At 37.7% G+C, this 19,745-nt stretch overlaps 1 protein-coding gene across 3 annotated transcripts in view; it reads right to left on the bottom strand.

Moving 5' to 3' along the window:
• PSD3 (pleckstrin and Sec7 domain containing 3) overlaps positions 1-19,745 on the bottom strand; it is a 414,114-nt gene that overhangs the window by 64,140 nt on the left and 330,229 nt on the right. For all 3 annotated transcript variants that reach the window (XM_014462866.2, XM_023760800.1, XM_006097020.3), the window contains one exon: positions 8,323-8,516. In XM_014462866.2, coding sequence (XP_014318352.2) covers positions 8,323-8,516 — 194 coding nt within the window. The remainder of the gene's footprint in view (positions 1-8,322; positions 8,517-19,745) is intronic.

Genomic DNA, 19,745 nt, shown 5'->3' on the forward strand with positions numbered 1-19,745 from the left:
CGGACTGCAAGAGGGCACATGCTGGGCTAAGGGACCCCCCACCCCTCCCCAGTGCACGAATTTCGTGCACCGGGCCTCTAGTAAAAACATAAGGGAAAATAGCAGGAAAAACACAGAAAAAAAAATAAAATCACCAGTCTCACCAACAAAGACAACCATGATTAACATTTTGGTATATAACCTCCCAATCATTTTACTATGCACATACAATCTGCCATACAATTGGAATATTGTCTCTCTTTTTAAAATTTCTTTATTGATTAAGTTATTACATATGTGTCCTTATCCCCACATTGCACCCCATCCCCCCCTCATGCCCTAACCCCCCTGTTGTCTGTGTCCATTGGTTAGGCCTATATGCTTGCATATAAGTCCTTTGGTTGATCTCTCTCAAAAACACACAAATATATGTGATTGATTATATATATATAGTTTTTAAAATTACTGCAGATAATGATAATGTGTTGCTTGCTCTACCATACTTTACTCAATGACTCTTTTAGTGGCCATTAAGCAGTTTCTAAGATGATGACTATGATGAGATGATGATATTCTGTAGCTAAAATAGCGATTAGGTTCTTTTTATGCATCCCTGAGTTAAACACCTTAACAGGCATCATTTGATCTTTCTCACCTTAAGGCTTTTGGTTACCGATTCCCTTTCCAGAATAATCTTATCCACAATCTCTGTGTCCAAATATTTTTATGGCCTTCCTTTTTTAATTCAGCTCTACTCAGGTACAGTCTCTCCCTCCTTTTTTTCCCCATCAAGAGTGATGTACTGGCATGCAGCTGGTGCTCAAAAGTGTTTTCTAAAATGAATCAATGACCTATCTCATTTCAAAGCTCAAATTCTTAAGTCTATACAATCCAGTGGTAGATTTTTTTGAACATAAATTTCTATCACTGTCATTATTTCCTTTAGGAAACCAGTATTGCATTTTTAATTTCAAATTTTCATCAGATTACTGAAGGGTTTGGAACATTACATTACATTACATTACATAATGATAACAGAGCCATCAAGATTATTTTCTTCTTTCTCCTAAATGTTAACTGAACCAAAAATGTAAACAAAATGAGTCAACAGCACAAAAAGAATAATCAGATGCAGTGAAAACTGTGCATTCCTCTTTCAGAAGGAAACACGACAAAAATTCGGAACACAGATTACTTTTTGGTGCTAAAAGACTGCAGTTTCTATTCCCCGGGTCCTTGTCAAAGCAGTACTTCTGAGGAGAATGGTGGGTGGCCTCATTTAACCAACTTTACTCCACTGCAGGGAAGGGTGGCTTTTAAGACATGAGTGAAGGGATTAGCCAAAGAACATATATGCACAACCGATGGACACAGACACATACCAGCAGTGTGGTGATGGCCAGAGGGCAGGGGGGTTTGAACTGGGTGGAGGTGGGCAAAGGGGGAGGGTGGGAAGATGGGGACTTCTGTAATAGTGTCAAGGATAAAAATAAAGTTAAAAAAAGAAAAAAAAGAAGCCACAATAAGAAAACAGACTCAGAGCCTGATGACAATATTATAGTCCCTGAATATAGCCACACATCTTCCCTCAAACTAGTCTCTCCACTCCACCTTCCAGTACATTAATTAAAATTCTCTTGAGAGAGAAAGAGGGAAAGAGAGTGTGTTTAAGAGACGGAGAAACACAGAGGGAATATGCATTCTCTTTAGGATCAAGAACAAGGGTGTCTGTCTGAAACTAATATATTGTATGTCACCTATAACTGAAAAAAAAAATTTTAATGCTAAAAGAAGAACAAGGGTGCCTGCTATTATCACCATTTGTATTCAACACTTAACTGGAGGGCCTGTAAGTTTCAGTAAAGCAATAAAAAGAAATAAATGGTAAAAGGTATAGGAGCTGACATATGGCAATAAAAGGTAAAAGGAAAAAAAAAGACATAAACTATCAAAACGGAACTTAAAAATCTAAAACTTATCCTTTTAGTCTAAATGTAGAATTGTGAGATGTGTTGTACATTGAAAACAGATAAAACACCACCAAAACTAGCCGATCAAGGGGCAAACTACTGCTTGAGAACTCAAAGGGCTGCCTTCTTGGTGCTGCTCTGTGACCCTGTATCAGTAACTTAAACCGCTTCATTATAGACCCGCTGCCACAGAACACCAAGAGGAGAGGAGGGGGACCTTAGCCTGGTTTTAAAATAACTGCTTTGCCTCCATTTAAAGAGTCTTCCTCTACCAGGATGAGACAACTGTCTTCTGGGGGGAAAAAACAAACCTATTCCACTTTTATTATGTCTTAATTATAGTGTCACTGTTCCTAGTGTTACACAATAGCAAAGAATTCTGCCTGCATTGCCATTAAAAACTATTTTCAGTATGTGTGACTCAGAACAACATCTACTCTCTCAAAGTTGACATGTGGGACTAAATTTGTAAAATTTTCACTGACAGACAAGTATGTAAACCCCTATGAAGTGAGTGAACCTCCTCAACCTTTTCAAGATGCTGCCCAACACGCCTTAGATCCAGAGTATTGGAAACGAGACTGAAATATGAACAGATATGGTTGTCACATCTTCAAAAAGCAACAAACATTTCAATATTTCAAATTAGAAACAAATCCAAGGTGGGTAAAATCACTGAATAATCTATACTGGAAATGCAATGTGATTAAAATATGTCAAAATTATTAAAGTGATCTGTCCACACAATTAACTCTCTGATTCACTTCCTCCCAACTCCCCCACTTCCATTTTCCAAAAGAAAACACTTTAACATTTGAACTGTTTCTATGGTTAATTTCCATCATATCACTAAATCTATTGTATTAATAGATTGTAAAATCTAGTGATTTTCTGTTGTGAGACATGAGGATTTAGCAAGCTTAACCACTCTATTCCATGTTCCCAATAGCTGTATGGCTTTTTATTTGCATCTCTCTCTCTCTCTCTCTCTCTCTCTCTCTCTCCTCTCTTTTAAATTTTGTTTTATTGCTTAAAGTATTACAAAGAGTATTACATATGTCTTTTTTTTTTCCCCTTGACCTTCCCCCCTGGCCTCCCCTACCCCCCAGTGTCTTGTGTCTATTGGTTATGCTTATATGCATGCATACAAGTCCTTCAGTTGATCTCTTACCCCCCACCCCCACCCCAACACACACACATACACCCTCCCCGGCCCTCCTGCTGTAGTTTCAGCAGAGCATGCTAACAACATCTGTTTCCTAGGTTAGGCAATCTACACTGTCTTTCTAAGATTAGCAGAATGGCACTCTCTCCCTGCTTTCCTTCATTCCTCCTCTCCAGTTTTACCTCCCAATAATGAAATCTTTCCCATTTCTAAGTGTGAAAAACATACAAAATTATATTATTGTGGTGAAATTTTAAAATATTACACTAACAGATGATGATCACTAACTTTTGTTTTTTTTGGGTCTTCTGTAATTATTCCTGCACAGATTTCAGAAAAAAATCCTCAATTATTTCTAAATTTCCTATGCAATCAGGCATTCTATTGAGTTTCTAGAAGTTTATTATGAAACATTAAGACAGCAAAAAGTTATCAAGAGCAATAAAGCAAACATGCATGTGCCATCACCTAATTTTAAAAAACTATCAGTACGTATAGTTGAACGGCTGGGCACTCCTCACTGAGTGCACACTCCTCCCCGCCAGAGGTAACCACTGTTCCATAGCGAAGGCATTCCTGCTAAAAACAGCTCTGTATGCTTTAGAATGTTATATATGCACATTCTTCTGCAAGTTGATTTTTCATTCAATATTATGCTTGTAAGATTCTTCCATGTGATTGGTTTTAACAATATGCTACAATTCGTTTGCTATAATCAGATTTTAGTTTCACTAGATGTCCTGTTATTCTATACTATAGCCTTGGATAAGACATTTAAGATCACTTTCCTCCTCAGTAAACTGGGGATAATAATAATAATGATACCTGCTTCATAGGGTGGCAATTAAATGAGTTAGTGCATGAAGTGCTAGGATAAAGCTCTAATATTGAGTAATCACTTAATTATGACTATTATTGTCATCATTTAGAACATTTTGAGTACCCTGTTTCCTGTTACTATTGATTTCCACAAGTATCTTACATCAGATTGGTAAAACTAAGAGCTTATATTGAATTTTATTTTTCATTCTATCTGACAAAAATCCAGAAGACACATTTTGTTTGCCTGATTTGATTGTTCAAAGCTTTTCCCTTAATTTCAGATTTAATGGGTTTGGTAAGCATAATTTTATGAGAGATACAATGTTTGCTTTTAATAATGATTTGTCTCCTGGAGGTAGAAATTCTGAACTGAGCATATCCACAAAAGGCTAAATAAATAAAATTAAGCAAAGAAAACCTCCAAGGTTTGTAAAATGTTTATATGAGAAATTATGGGTGCCATCTAACAAACTGAGTCTAGAGTTAATTAAAATAATGGAAGATATTAAATCTTAAGTCAGACAAGTGGTTATTTAGAGACAAGTTAGTCAGGTTTTTAATTTCTCCACAGAGTTTTGACCCAAATAATTACTGATTAAAAACTTTTAGTAATATTTGTCATCAGAGAACCTGGCCATGTTTACCTGTATATACAAATGCCAATACAGCTCTACCTATACCGAACACGACAAATCCCAATAAATGTCTATAGACTTAGCAGGATAAATATTCCCAAAAGGTTTCATTACATAGACTTCTCAAAAATTATTTGGAACCCATGTTCTATGAAATCTCCACTGTTGTTTTTATTTTTTAATATATTGAATATAAAAGTACTATATTTCAGAGAACATTAGACATGAATAATGTAAAACATATTTCAATTTCTTATAGTGACCACCTCTCAAAAGAGAGAGGCAGATGCATTTAGAAGCAGTTCAGGCATCTGGTACACGGAGATAAACCAGTTCAACCATATATGATTGAAAGTCCAAAAAACTGGGCTGGGGGATCATGGAGATTAGCTGGGAAGGAAACGAATCCCTTTCTGGTTGTCCAAATACAAATCTAAAGAGTTTGTCCTCGAAGACTTAGAATTTCTTATCGCTTTCACAGCTCAGTAAATATTTGGTCTCTTGAAGTCTAAGGCAACTAGAAAGAAATTTCCTAACAAAAGGGATCGGTAACCAGTTTAGTTCTACTTATACCCACGAAAGATTAACGACTATAGAAACTACCCTATTCACCAATGTAACATCCCAGATATGACAGAGAGAAAATAATTAGGACCTTAAAAGAGCTACTGTAAATGTAACAAATATGCTTAAGGACATTAGGAAAAAGCAAAATAAGCCAGTCAGATAAAGAAAAGTATCACATGATTTCACTTATATGTGGAATCTAATGAACAAAATAAACTAACAAAATAGATCCAGAAACATGGAAGCACATAACAGACTGACGAATCTCAGAGGGAAGAGGGGAGAGGGGGGCAGAAGAGATTAACCAAAGAACTTATATGCTTATACATAACCCATAGACACAGACAATAGTGCTGTGAAGGCCTGGGGAGAGGGCGCGGGTGATGGGTGGAAGGGATCAATGTGGAAAAACTGGGGGAATCTAAGTCAGGAGAAGAAACAACCAGAAGCGGAGGCAGGTAAAAGGAAGAACTCAAACTGCTAAAAAGACGAAGCCGTGGCACTTAAAACTGCCCTAATCAACCAGTAGTTCTCAAAGGAAGTAACTAAAGCGTTAAAGGCGTTTTACTGGCAGGAAAACCTCTGGCCTGGTACAAGAGGTCTGTGATGGCTCAACTACTGAGAAACTCCCAGGTTTTAGACCTACACTCAGTGAAGTGCGGAGGGAACAGCTCCAGCTGGGGAATTCTCGCCAATCATCCTCAGTGGTGGCCCAGGAAAACATGGACAAAGGACATTTCATCAACAGACTGAATCTGGCGACACGTTGGAATAAGTTAATCAAGCATGTTAATCCATCACTAGGGAAGTGATCAATGAAAAGATGCTCACCTGGGTCAGCTCTATTCTCCTGGCCCAGCAGGATGCAGTACAGTGGGGCCTTGACTTACGAGTTTAATTCATTCCGTGACGGAGCTTGTAACTCAAATTACTCGTATGTCAAATCAAAAAGTGAACGAGTGAGACACGTGATGCTGGGCTGATGTTGTGGCGTTCACTGTGATGTTCGCTGCGAGAACTAGTGGTGGGGTATCTGAAGCTGGCTCGTAACCCGAATTTTAGCTCGCAACTCAAAGCAAAAAATCGGCCTAGAGACGGCTCGTATCTCAAAAAACTCGTTAGCTCTATTCTCCTGGCCCAGCAGGATGTAGTAACCTTCCCTGGATCAGTGATGGCTGTTTTGCTTCCTTTTTTTCCTTGCCTTGAACAGGCATTTTAAAACCACAGTTTTCTGTATGCTTCTAGCACTTGATATGAATTGAGGTATGTCGGTTATTGCTGTATTTTTCATTCAGCCTACAGAGTAAGCTACATCTCCACCCGAGGAGGCTGGACACCACCCAGCACCTCTCAGCCGTGGAGATGGAAGCCACAGCTGGACGTGGCATGGGGGACAGAGAATATACTCATTAAGAAATATTGTGGTTATAAAGGAAAAGATTGTGGTTATAAATGAAAGATTGTCCTGTGTTTGGCAAAAGCACTGTCTGAACTTGACGTATGGAGAAAGGGTGTGTGTGCAGGCTGGGAAAAAAGAGATGAATGTCCATTGCTTTGTCTACCAAGAACTCCCTTTCTCCGAGAACTGTATCTTATTCCTTCTTGAAGGAACTTTCCTCTTGCCGTCACAACCAAGTGGGTGCTGTTAATCACAATGTTCCATCCCGGCAGTCATACAAATCAGAGTCTGGCCCCAGAATGTACTATAGTGGAAGTGTGGGATGAAAAAGATTTCTGGTGACAAAACCAAACACATGCTCTGTAGTGCTGCTAATACTCATGTAGCCAGCCAGCCATGTAAGAGAGCTCTGTTTCAAAGAATCAAGCTGATGTGCAAAATAATATAGAGACAGAAATGGTTCAAGTGTCCTAGTGACAATACTTCATCTTCAGTTGTGTCCTGGCCTTTTTCCCCTAAGCTAATTAGACTGACTCATCTGCAACTCCAAGAGTCCCGACACATGCTGCTGGAGAAAACTGGGTAGTCTAGTAGTCTAGTGTAGAGGACGCACAGGAAATGTGATGGGGGTACTCTTCAAGAACTTGGAAACATGAAGAAGTTTGCTCAGCATCATAAGCCAATGTCAAAGCCACTCTATGACAATATTTCTCTCAACTGGAACCTAGCAGACTATGCTATATTAAGAAAAAGTGCCCACAGATGGAAACAGTGGGACTGCCCATCGCAGCATTGCACCTTTGTGTCTGCAGGTGGGCAGGGACACCCTAGAGCAGCGGTTCTCAACCTGTGGGTTGCGACCCTTTGGGGGTCGAACGACCCTTTCACAGGGGTCGCCTAAGACCATCGGAAAACACATATATAATTACATATTGTTTTTGTGATTAATCACTATGCTTTAATTATGTTCAATTTGTAACAATGAAATTGGGGGTCACCACAACATGAGGAACTGTATTAAAGGGTCGCGGCATTAGGAAGGTTGAGAACCACTGCCCTAGAGGTAGAGCCTGCTAATTTTAGCATCATTATCAGCTTTTCTTAGCTTGTTCAACTACATCAAATTGCTATTTCACTCTGCAAATGTTATTCTAAACATGGTAACATACTCCATTTCTCTCAAATCTCAAACACTATCAGTAGATATTCATGTGTCATACTTCAGAGCCGTCAGATGGGACTCCTTCAGCTTCCCAACTATGCCACGTTCGCCTACGTTGCACCTGTCCATCTTCCTCAAAGGCCAATTCTTCCAAATGTGCTTGGATCTCTCAATTCTCTCCCCTCCCCGCCTTGCCTCTGGGATTTTATCTCATTGGCTATTCTTTGTGTTATTAGTTCAACCTTTCCCTTAACCACCTGAAATGTAAATGCCATGGACAAGGGACCTTGTCCATCCTAATCACTACTATATTTTTTGATGCCTAGCACATAGTAGGTATTCAACATTATTTGTTGAAAGCAAGAATAAATGAACAAAAAGTTGGAAAAGGATAAAGCCTTCCATTTCTGAAGTTCTATAATTCTACTTGGAGAAGACCAAGTACCACAGTGGATTTCTGACTTAGGTTTAGAGGTTTTATCAAACTTTAATAAAAATACTTTTCTAGATCAATGTAATATAATTTTCCTTCATCTTTTACTTTACTTCATATAAATTCACTTTAAATTTTGAGCCTAAAGACAAAATAAATGAAATAGAAAATGACAACAAATGATGCTTACTCTTCTTTCCATCCATATCTGCATGAATTTTCCGAGCCAAGAACCCACTTTTGTACACAGTGGCGTTTGGGTCGTGAGGAATGTCCAAGAATGGGTTGGTAGTGCTCCCAATACGACTGATGGTCTTTGGGTGTGTTCCATTAGCCTTTTCATCAGTACCTTCCGATGGAGACTTTTTTTTCTCTTCATCATCTCTAAAGGGAAAAAAACACCAAGATTGAGCACCTACCACAATATTTCAACAAAGTTATTTAATATAATAAATGATTGTTTTCTTTTTAAAATATATTTTTATTGATTTCAGAGAGGAAGGAAGAGGGAGAGATAGAAACACCAATGATGAGAGAAGATTATTTATTGGCTGCCTCCTGCATGCCCCACATTGGGGATTGAGCCTGCAACCCAGGCATGTACCCTGACTGGGAATCAAACCCTGAACTCCTGGTTCATAGGTTGATGTTCAACTATGGAGCCATGCCGGCTGGGCAATGATTGTGTTTTCTAATGGTTTAACAGCTTGAATAACAACCATGTAATAACATCTATAATTTACTAAGTGTCTCCTCTGTGCCAGATATTAATGATCATGACAATCTTGTAAGTCTGAGATTAGTAGTCTATATTGAGATAAGGAAACAGACTCAGAGTTGAAATAAATACCAAAGATACAGATCTAGTAATTAATGGAAGAGATAGTGAGGATATGATTGAAAACCTCTGAAGCCTCTGCTCTTTCCACCCACTACAGTGCCTTCATGTTTGTCTTCAATTGAGTGGAAGTTCTCTGCAGAAATCGTGATATTGATTTTTGGTATCTGCATGTGGTAGCATAACACCAAGCATATAGAATACAACAAATAATTATAAATCCGATGAATAGCATTTATCTCTGCCAATAACCAGGTTAACCTCAAATATCAAACCCCAGGTAAAGCTATCAGTGGGTTAGGATAGTGGCACCATGCACAGTGAGTTGGCATCTAATAGCTACTATTTTCCGAATAGTCATGAAAGTAGGGGGCACCCTATCAGCCATGCTTGAGATTGTAATCACTTTATATGTAAGGAGAAAATGGATGGCTACAGTCACTTACTACAGAGGAGGGAAGAGCAGAAGAAAGTTAATAAGCTCTGAGATACTGCCGGGAAACAGAGCACAGTAATAGAGCATTTGTCTCAGTTCCTGTTTTAATTTTCTGAATTAACATTGGTTTTACTGTTTGTTACACTTTTATTATTGAATCTTTTATTAAAATTTAAACCAAAGTAACCACCAATAAAATATGTTTAAAATAAACCACAAAATTAATAACCATCAGAAGTGTCTATTTGGTGATTAGAGAAAAAATAGCCTTTTTTTCCTCCACTGGTATTTGATAAGTAATTGTGAGATATATAAAAATAACACTGTACTCTAAGACATCTATATTTTACTTTTAATTTTATTTTGAGATAATTTTAAATTTACAAATATACTACATAGGGTTCCCATATGCCAATCACCCTGTTCCCCCAATGTTAACTTCATATATAGCTATAGTAAAAGTTTCAAAACAAAAAAATTAACATTACAAAATGATGAATTAAACTTGACTTAATCAGATTTTAGCAGTTTTTTCATTAATATTTTTCTGTTCTAGGTTCCTATTCATTATCCCATAGTGTGTTCAGTTCTCACGTCTCCTCCACGTCTCATGACCACGACAGTTTGAAGGGTACTGGTCAGTTATTTTGTAGAATATTCCCAATTTAGATTTGTTTGATGTTTTCTCATAATGAGATCGAGGATACGTATTTTTGGGAAGGATGCCATAAGTGATGTACCTTCTCAATGCATCAGATGTTTCATTAACCTTGATCACTTGATTAAGGTAGTATCTAGCACATTTCTATACTGTCAAATTATTATTTTCCTTTATACATGATTTGGGGGAGATATTTTATGACCATGAAAATATCCTCTTTCTTTTTAAACTTCTGATCAGTAATTTTAGTATTAATTAGTGAATCTTTCTGTGACAATTACTGTTGTGGTAATCTAATGGTGATTTAATTTCCTTCATTTCTCCTACATTACTAATTGAAACTTTTCTGTAAGTATGGAAAATATTTAAATTTTTCTTTAGTCATGATCAAACAGTAATATTATTTAATTGGTTGCTCAAATTTTTCTAGCTTTGCCATTGGGATTTCTATCAAGTAGGCTAGTCACATAAGGTTATTGAGAACTTAAAATGTGAATAATCCAGCCCTGGCTGGTGTGGCTCAGTTGGTTGGAGTAGGGTCCTTATACAGAAAGCTTGGGATTCAATTCCTGGTTGGGACACATGGCTAGGTTGTGAAAATCCCCGGTCACAGAGTGTACGGGAGGCAACCAATGGTTGTTTTTTTCTCTCTCTCTCTTCCCCTCTCTCTAAGTAAAATCAATGAACATAGCCTCAGGTGAGTATTTAAAAAAGTGGATAGTCCTAATTAAGATGTGCAGTAAGTGAAAAAATATATACCAGATTTCAAGACTTAGTACAAAAAAAATCTATTTCAATATTTTTTAAATGATTACATATTGAAATGATAGTATTTTTGACACTCTGGGTTAAATAAAAAGTACATTACAAAATTAATTTTCCTGTTTCTTTTTACTTTTATAATATAGCTCCTAAAATTTTTTAATTACATGTGTGGCATGCATTACATTTCTTTTAACAGGGTTGTTGTTAGAAATGCTTGTATATTTATGACATTGGAATATTAAAACCCAAAGACAATAATCTAGCCTATATAATAAAAGGCTAATATGCAAATCGACCAAATGGAGGAATGACTGGTCGCTATGATGTGCACTGACCACCAGGGGGGCAGATGCTCAATGTAGGAGCTGCCCCCTAGTGGTCAGTGCGCACCCACAGGGGGAGCACTGCTTAGCCAGAAGCCGGGCTCATGGCTGGGGAACGCAGCTGCGGTGGCGGAAGCCTCTTCTGCCTCCACGGCAGTGCTAAGGATGTCCAACTGACCACCAGGGGGCAAACGCCCAATGCAGGAGCTGCCATGATGCGCACTGGCCAGCACCATGGAGTAGGTAGATAGGAAACTCAGTGGAATCCTATTTTCTTTTCATCAGCCAGAAAACAGAGATTAAGAAAGCTTAGAAACTTGACCCGACTGGAAAGAAATGGTGGACCTTGAAAATGACTTCAGATTTTCTCACTCCGCAGAATATAGTCAAACACTGCCACAGTTAAATATTTTACCCTTTGTTCTCCCTGCATGATCTACAATAATGACCTGCTTCATGTTGATATTTACTGCTATGTTGCTGACAATTACCTGAAAGAGAAGTTGGGGTGCTTCACTGGGCTGGAAAAAGTTTAGCTAAATCAGAAAGCAGGTCTAATTAAGCAAGTTTATTATATTTATAAAAGGCTAATTTGACTCGTGCATGCGCAATACATATAAAGCTCTCCCTGGCACCAATCACATGCTTGTGTTTCGATCTGTCATTGTCGATCGTGAATTTGGCTGACCCTTCTATTATAGAGAAAGGGCAAATAGCGATATTAAAATATTTCTTCTAATTAATTTCCTTTCAAAGTACACGGATTCGTGACCGGGCCACTAGTAGGATAATAATTGGAGAAATGTTCAACAGAGTACAACTCAGTAAAACGCTGACATATAGTGAAAATATTGAATCCTGCAAAGCAGATATTCTTGATATTGTGAAGGTTAATGAAATGACCTTGTCAGGCTCTGAGAGTAAAAATCTACCCTGGACAGAGATGCAGGTTTGCAACATCTGGTGATGGCTGTCGTTTGGGCTTAAATACACATCAGTGTGTGATGGCTGGGACTTCCAGGATGGGAGTGATATCAGAAACAATACTGTGAGGACCTTCTCCTTCCCTGGTTGCAACCCCTGCCCTCGCACTCCCTTCCCTTTTATTCCTGCCCTTCTCCCCACATCTCCTCAGTCCCAAGAACTTTTGTCTGGCTCCATTTGAGACTTGGAAATGGCAGAGAATGGGAACCAATCATGTTAAACCTTAATTTGCATTATTTTTTATTGCATCATCGTGGGGTTTTACTGTTTTTATAGACATCATAAATGCCATTTGGAGGCTGTTTCCACTATATATTAAATCAGATAAAAATTAACACAGCATACTGATAAAAATAATTCCATAGATGAAGTTAACTCATTTCTATAAAAAACAGCCCCTTTACTAGGGTTTTCCTGTGTACCCCGATCCACTGAGGCATTTTCAGAGTGACAATACAAAGGATTTCGTTAAAGCACAATAGAGAAGACCAGCAGAGCTCTGACTTGATTGTGAAAGAATGACTCATACACAAATATTCTGTACACTTGAAAAGATTCCTAGTAAAGTCTATTCTACTGAGATTTCAGACATCTCACCACCTTACCACCTACAAAATTCCCCCAAACACTTCTCACACCAGTCTGCTCTCTCGGTGATCAAGTGTGTCATTCATTGGGCAGTCCAAGTCCACTCCACCACGATGCGGTTCCCCTGGAGAATGACAAAGCTCTCATGCTGGCCGTGGGGGACCTTTCCACTTCTCTGTTCTTTCTAAAGGGCAGCTGTAAATCACGAATTTCCCACATTCTGCCTTCCTCATGACAGGTGCTTTTACTTTTAAGCAAAAAGTATTAGATAAGGAGTCATACAAATCCACCTGAATCTTCTATTTCACTGTAATTCCACAAAGAATGAAAAGCAGCTGCTTCCTAAAGTTTACAAAAGCTGAATATTGTAACAGTGACCCTGCCACTAAGCAGACCATGAAATACCCCATCTGGCAAGTCTCATTACAGCGGGGTTTCAGTCATAACAAAGTTGTTAAGCGAGCACCCTCCAAACTCAAACATTAAGTTAACTTGAAGGGCCTGTTATGTGGAATTCAAATACTGAAAATAAATTGTTGGGCTTTTGTGTGTGTGTGTGGGCGGGGAGAGGTGGAGGTGGGAAATGACAGTTAAAAAGAAACATTTTTTGGAGCAGAGCTGAAATATTACTCAACCTGCAAACTCATCACTTAGGAATGTGGTACTGGAGTTGGGCAATAAAGATAAGTTCAAGTTCACCAGACAGGAAAAGTGAAGAGGGCACTTCCAGCAGTCACATTTATATGTACATGTCTTTTTTGTATTGTTAGTAAAATATGTAACATAAAATCTATCATTTTAACCATTTTTAAATACGTAGCACAGTTCTGTGGCATTAAGTACATTCACATTGCTGCGAAACCAAAACTACCAACCATCTCCAGAATTTTTCATCCCAGACTGAAATTTTATAGCTATTAAATAACAACTTCTCATTCCCTCCTCCCTCAACCACTGGCAATGACTATCCCACTCTGTCTCTATGAATCTGAGTATTCTAGGTACTCATATAAGGGAATCATACATTATCTGTGGCTGGCTCATTTCACTTAGCATAATGTCCCAAAGATTCATCCAGGTTGTTTGTTGATTTATTGATAGCCATTCTGACAGGTGTAAGGTGATATCTCATTGTGGTTTTAATTTGCATTTCTCTACTGATTAGTGAAGTTGAGCATCTTTTCATATGTCTATTGACATATTCTTAAGCTCAGAGATTCTCTTCTCAGATGTGTCCAGTCTACTAATGAGCCCATCAAAAGCATTCTTCTCTTCTGTTACAGTTTTTTTTATCTCTAGCATTTCTTTTTTGATTCTGTCTTAGAATTTCCATTGCCAGCTTGCATTGCCCATCTGTTCTTTCATGCTGTCTACTGTATTCATTAGAGTCCTTGGCATGTTAATCATAGCTGCTTTAAATTTCTGGTCTGATAATTCCAAATCCTTGTTATATATGAGTCTAGTTCTGATGTTCGTCTCTCTCCAAACCAAGCTTAGAATCCTTATAATTTCCTCTTGATAATCAGAGACAATGTACTGAGCAGAAGGGTCTGCTATCAATAGGCTTTTAGTAAGGTGGTAGTAAGGTGGGGGGAAGGGAAGCATCCTATGTGACAAACCCAGTGGGTCAGGCTTCTTCTCTCTGCTTCTGTCATTCTGGTTTCTCAGTCCATATGCAAGTCAGGTGGGTTGGGCTCAGCAGGCTTGGCAGTCACTCAGACCCCCACTGTATTCTCCATCTAACTTTCCTAGGGCATCTTGCACTTGGGGCTATAGAACAAATAAATATTTGACTTCATTTGATTCAGTACTCCTCTAGCCAGAATATTAAAGACAGGAGTGGGGGTATGAGTCAGATACTAAACTCCATCCTGAACCTCCAAACATTATAACCATGAAGGTAATAACTTAATTTCCTAATCTTACAACCACCCTAAAAAGGTAGATGTTACCATCTCAGTGAAAAACCAAGGCTCAGACAGGTGAACCTTACACAGGCAGGACCCATGTTAAGTGGTAACTAACAGACCTCTTTGGGGCTGTTCACAGCTACGTTGAATCACAAGCACAATGAATCTTTATGGAATGACAGTAATGGGGTGATGGATTGTGGTGATTGTTACGCAAATCTGAAAAATGACCCAAAACTTTAAAATTGGACACTTATGTGGGTGAATTTTATAGTATATAAATTATACCTCAATAAATCTGTTTTTTTAAAAAATGACCTTAGTGGTTGAGTGTAGGAACAGAACACTAAGTTGAATATTCCAATACTGTGATCAGGTAGAAAATAAAGTGAAGAATAAACGTATTAAAAAATGTGTTCACTTGTCATGGGGTTTTTATTATATCACATCATATTATGCCACAAAGCAGAATGAGTTTAAAATGGATCTTGCCTGGCTGGCATGGCTGAGTGGCTAAGTGTCGACCTAGGAACCAGGAGGTCATGGTTTGATTCCCAGTCAGGGCACATGCCTGGGTTGTAGGCTCGATCCCAAATCGGGGGATGCAGGAGGCAGCTGACCAATGATTCTCTCTCATCATTGATGTTTCTCTTTCTCTCTCTCTCTCTCTCTCTCTCTCTCTCTCTCTCTCTCTCTCTCTCCCTCTCTGAGATCAATTATATATATTTCTGTCTTTGATACTTACCAAAAAAACAGGAAATACATTTTATTTTCTGAAAATACCTTATTCTGACACAAGCATTTTAACTGTAAAAAACAGAATATGCTTTTATGAAAAATTCCAAGCTCCATCATTAGTCCTTTAATGATGAACGTTGCCAGATGCAAGTAAGAAACAGACTAGTAACTTGGCTCCTGAAATAAGGATCTGACTATATGTAGAATGACTGTAGTATATTTTACAAACTAAGAAAAACTTGACCGTAGATGTTAACATGCTTTTTTAAAAAGTTGTTGGGAGTACACTGGGGTCAAGCCAGATGTTACATGCTTCCAAAAGTTCTACTAGGGAATTTTTAATGGGCAACTAAAAATAATTTCTTCCAGTATTATTGGTATGAGGTGAAATTTTCCTCACCTCTGAAAATGTATGCATGTGTGTATATCACAATGTACACATAAAAAATGCTCAAAGAAATCCAAATAACTATTGTCTAAAACAGTGGTTGCCAACCGGTGGTCCACGGGGTCCAACAGGTTGGCAACCGCTGGTCTAAAATATTCAAGGCATTATATTAGCCACTGCCTGTGTTTATGCGTCATTTAGTAATTATATTATGTTTTCTTCTTGTGTCATTCTCTAACAAAAATCAAAGACTTAGCAATTGCTAAGATAATAAAATTCTAAGTCATCAGCATATTCGGAAACAAAACCATTTTCTTATATCCCAGCCTCATAACTCACTGCACCTCAGTGATTCTAAAACTGCTCTGGGACAAGTAGACTACTAACATAATTGCATTCCATCTGCTCACCAACCTGTCTGCTCTGCATATTTGGAAGTTAAAGATAACAATATTTATAAATTATATCACTTTCATCATTATCTTTGTGGATATTAAAACTGTTGTAAAAATAAAATCCTTAAAAATTCTAAGTATCCATCTCAATCTCAGCTTTGAGATGCCACTCACAGAGAAAGCACATTTTCTTTTTTTAAACCTAAACTTTTAAAGCTAAGAATTGGATGGCAAATTCTTTCCCGCTTCCTGTATACCTGAGTTCAGCATTCTTGAGATGGCCAAGAAAACTAGGTACTTAAAGAGATTAAAAGTTAGGTGTGAGCTATGATTCAGATTCTTAATAAAATGACATTTCATAGATACGTGTGAGAAAATCTCCCCCAATTCTCAACCCTGAAATATTTCTTCCTTTAAACACCAAAACCCAGGAGATTGATCCGCATTCAATATCATTTTTAGCTCATGAATTTTTAAGTGATATCAATTCTTTAACTCAAAGTCTCCTTCAAGTTAATGATCATTTTTCATAACTAGGGAATTTCTCTCTTTGTTTTTCTTTATCAAATATTTAATGCTTTTCACTGAATTTGTAAACAGAACAATCAAACCAATAATATCCTTTACACATTCACTACATATATTTAGATGTACCCTTACTTAATATCCATATAAATTATTTCCTAAATTTATCTTCTAAATTTGCGAATTCCATGTAATATTAACACTAGAATGATTTTACCAAGAGTCCAGCATGATGTAGTATATTTTCCATGTTAGACATGTGAGGATAATCTAATGTATAGAAACGATGGTGGGAATGTTAAATCTTATTCTATTTTTTTTTTTTAGTATTTTCATGAGGCACAATGCATATCTAGAAAATGTTTAATAACATGAGCACCTCCAATACAGAACTGAGTTTCATTCATTCTTTATAGTCAAATATCTTAAAGTTTTATTATTTTTCCATGGTTAGTTCTCTTTCTACCAATAACTCCTAATGCCAACCCTCCTACCTCCTTCCCTACACACTCAAATTTTTCTTTATATATTTACTATATCCATTATATCTGCAACTACTGCCCAACTTTTAGCAATTTCTCATTGTCTTAGTTTTTTGGTAGTAATTATCAACCTACAAGTGGCTATTTCGAAGTTTAAAATGAGAATTACTTTTGGACTTCTTGGATCAAAATGCCACAAAAATGTCTGAACCCAAAATGACTTGAGTAAGAAAGTTTTCATTGATCTATATCTGCTATTAAGAAACACTATCCTGATTAACAATTTCATATATCTAAGTTCACCAGGGCATTAGGATAATAAAGTAATTTAATAGAATTAATCATTGTAAAAATGAATCACCACGATTTATCTTTTTCTATGGAAATAAAATAATTTCACCTCAAGGTAAAAATATTTTAAAATAAGACAAAGAAATACCCTTTTCTTTAGGATACAAGGTCAAATATAAAAGGTATAGATAGGGAATTTTAATTTTTCTTCCTGGAGGGCTCTGATGTTGGCAAAGAAAAGATCAGGGAGAATTATAACAAAGAGGAAATGGTAAAGAAAACTTAAAAACTCTTGCTTGCTTTTCTTTTAACTAGGACTGAGTTTTCTTTTAACTACGACTTTTGAGATGGTCATTCCCTGTAGAGCAACACTTGAGACTACATTTTAATTGATATATATTATCACTTAAAATAAAATCAGAGTCAACACTGAGTTATATAAAATATGAAAAGGGACTAAGTAATGGAAGTAAAAGTTCTAAAGGGTTCTTTCATTGGAAAAAGACTCCCCCCCCCCCCCCCCCGCGGGACTGCATAGCAAAGAGACTCTGGAAGTAGTTGTCAATTTCAGATTCAGACCCTTGGATTGGATAAAAAATTAAATTGCCATGTGAAATAAAAAGTACTGGTCACTCCATTGCCTTTATGTGTCATTCTCCAACAATACACAGAGATGTAAACACAGGTACACTCTCTCACACTCCCAGGCAGCATTACACATAATAACGGTGAAGAGGGAGGAAATATTTGGAGAGCTCTCCCTGCTTCCTAAAGTCAGCCAATAAATGGCAGCATTGGTCTCCTGAAAAAAACCCAGCCATAACGAAATTTCCTAACAACAACAACAACAAAAAAGGATAAAGAAATCAAACAATGAACTGTTGGCATTTAAAACCACACTTTTTAAAGTGTGGGCTTTCATAACACGTGATCTGAAAGACAGAAAGATCCCAAAGTGACACCATCTCACCTAATTAGCCAGGACAGTTTGATATGTGAGGGCAGACAGAAAACAATTTAATTTAGAAGCAAAGGTGATAAAGATTATAAACTGCTCTTGTAAAATGAGTTATAGGGTAATATAAAATAGCAAAGATTATTCCATGATGCAAGGTTATAAAAATGCTTATCCAGAGATAAAGAGAATAACTGCATAATGATAATAAGCAAAGCAAATGCCGTAGCGACCCAGAGGTTGAGGGAAGTGGGGGAGAGGGGGGGATCCCGGAAATACATTATTTAAAACCAGTGTTATTGTGTCTTAATTAAAGTGAGGCTGGATACATAAATTTTTAATATTTTAAAAAACCACGGGGAGAAAGATTTCTTACAATTCCTAAATACTAATGTGCAATAACAGCAATAAACAAGAGAAGACAGTTAATTTTCCTAATGAATAATACTGTACTTATTTCCCTTTTCCTGTTAATTGTTATATTCTCTGAAGATCCTTATGTAGCTAAATTTAACAAGTCTAACAATGCAAGCTCTTACATTCACTGTCACTCACCTCACCCCATCCCATCCTAATCAGAGAGAAACCACTCCTTACCTTCCTCCCCTGTCATTTGCATTAAGCTGTAACACTTTTAAGGCCAGGGAAAATGCCGTAATGCCTTACATACTTTTGTTCTCTCCGTATTTCCAGCATACTGCCTAGTACAGAGTAGTTCAACAAATAGATGCTTTCTGAATAATAAATGACTGAGCAAAGGGTCTGGGGAAGAAATGGTCATTGTCCCGCATGAGGGAGCTGAGACCTTCCGCAAGGCGGTTTAGCTCATTGCACTCTTCCCTACAGTTCTTATGTTTTCCTCTTTGTATGGTCCACCCCCTCCCACCCACCCGCACACCATGTTCTCATTAGGCAGAGAAGCTGTCTTTTCATATTTGTATCTAGGACACAGCACGGTCCAGGCGCAGAAGCGGCTGCTTAAAGACTGATTGTGGAATGAACGATCTTAGCTACCTAACCTGCCTGGGGGAAGAATACCAGTAATTCTAGGAGCATTTAATGAGATAAAAAATTTAATATAAAACTCTCCTAATTCACACTGTATCAGAAGCTGGCATAGAGACCTTCAGACATGATCGCTGCCCAGTCAAGACATTCTGAGTATGAGAGAAGCGAGGCAACGTGGTGCTGCTATGGGACCCACGGCACCTGCGGAACAAATCCTGACTCTGCCACGACACTAACTTCTGATCTGTTCCGGAATGCTTTTACTTCATTTTCTTCGTATGTGAAATGAGAACACTGGACTGAAGTAGATACTTTTCAAAACAAAA

This window comes from Myotis lucifugus, unplaced genomic scaffold (assembly GCF_000147115.1).
Source record: "Myotis lucifugus unplaced genomic scaffold, Myoluc2.0 scaffold_194, whole genome shotgun sequence".
Lineage (NCBI taxonomy): Eukaryota > Metazoa > Chordata > Mammalia > Chiroptera > Vespertilionidae > Myotis > Myotis lucifugus.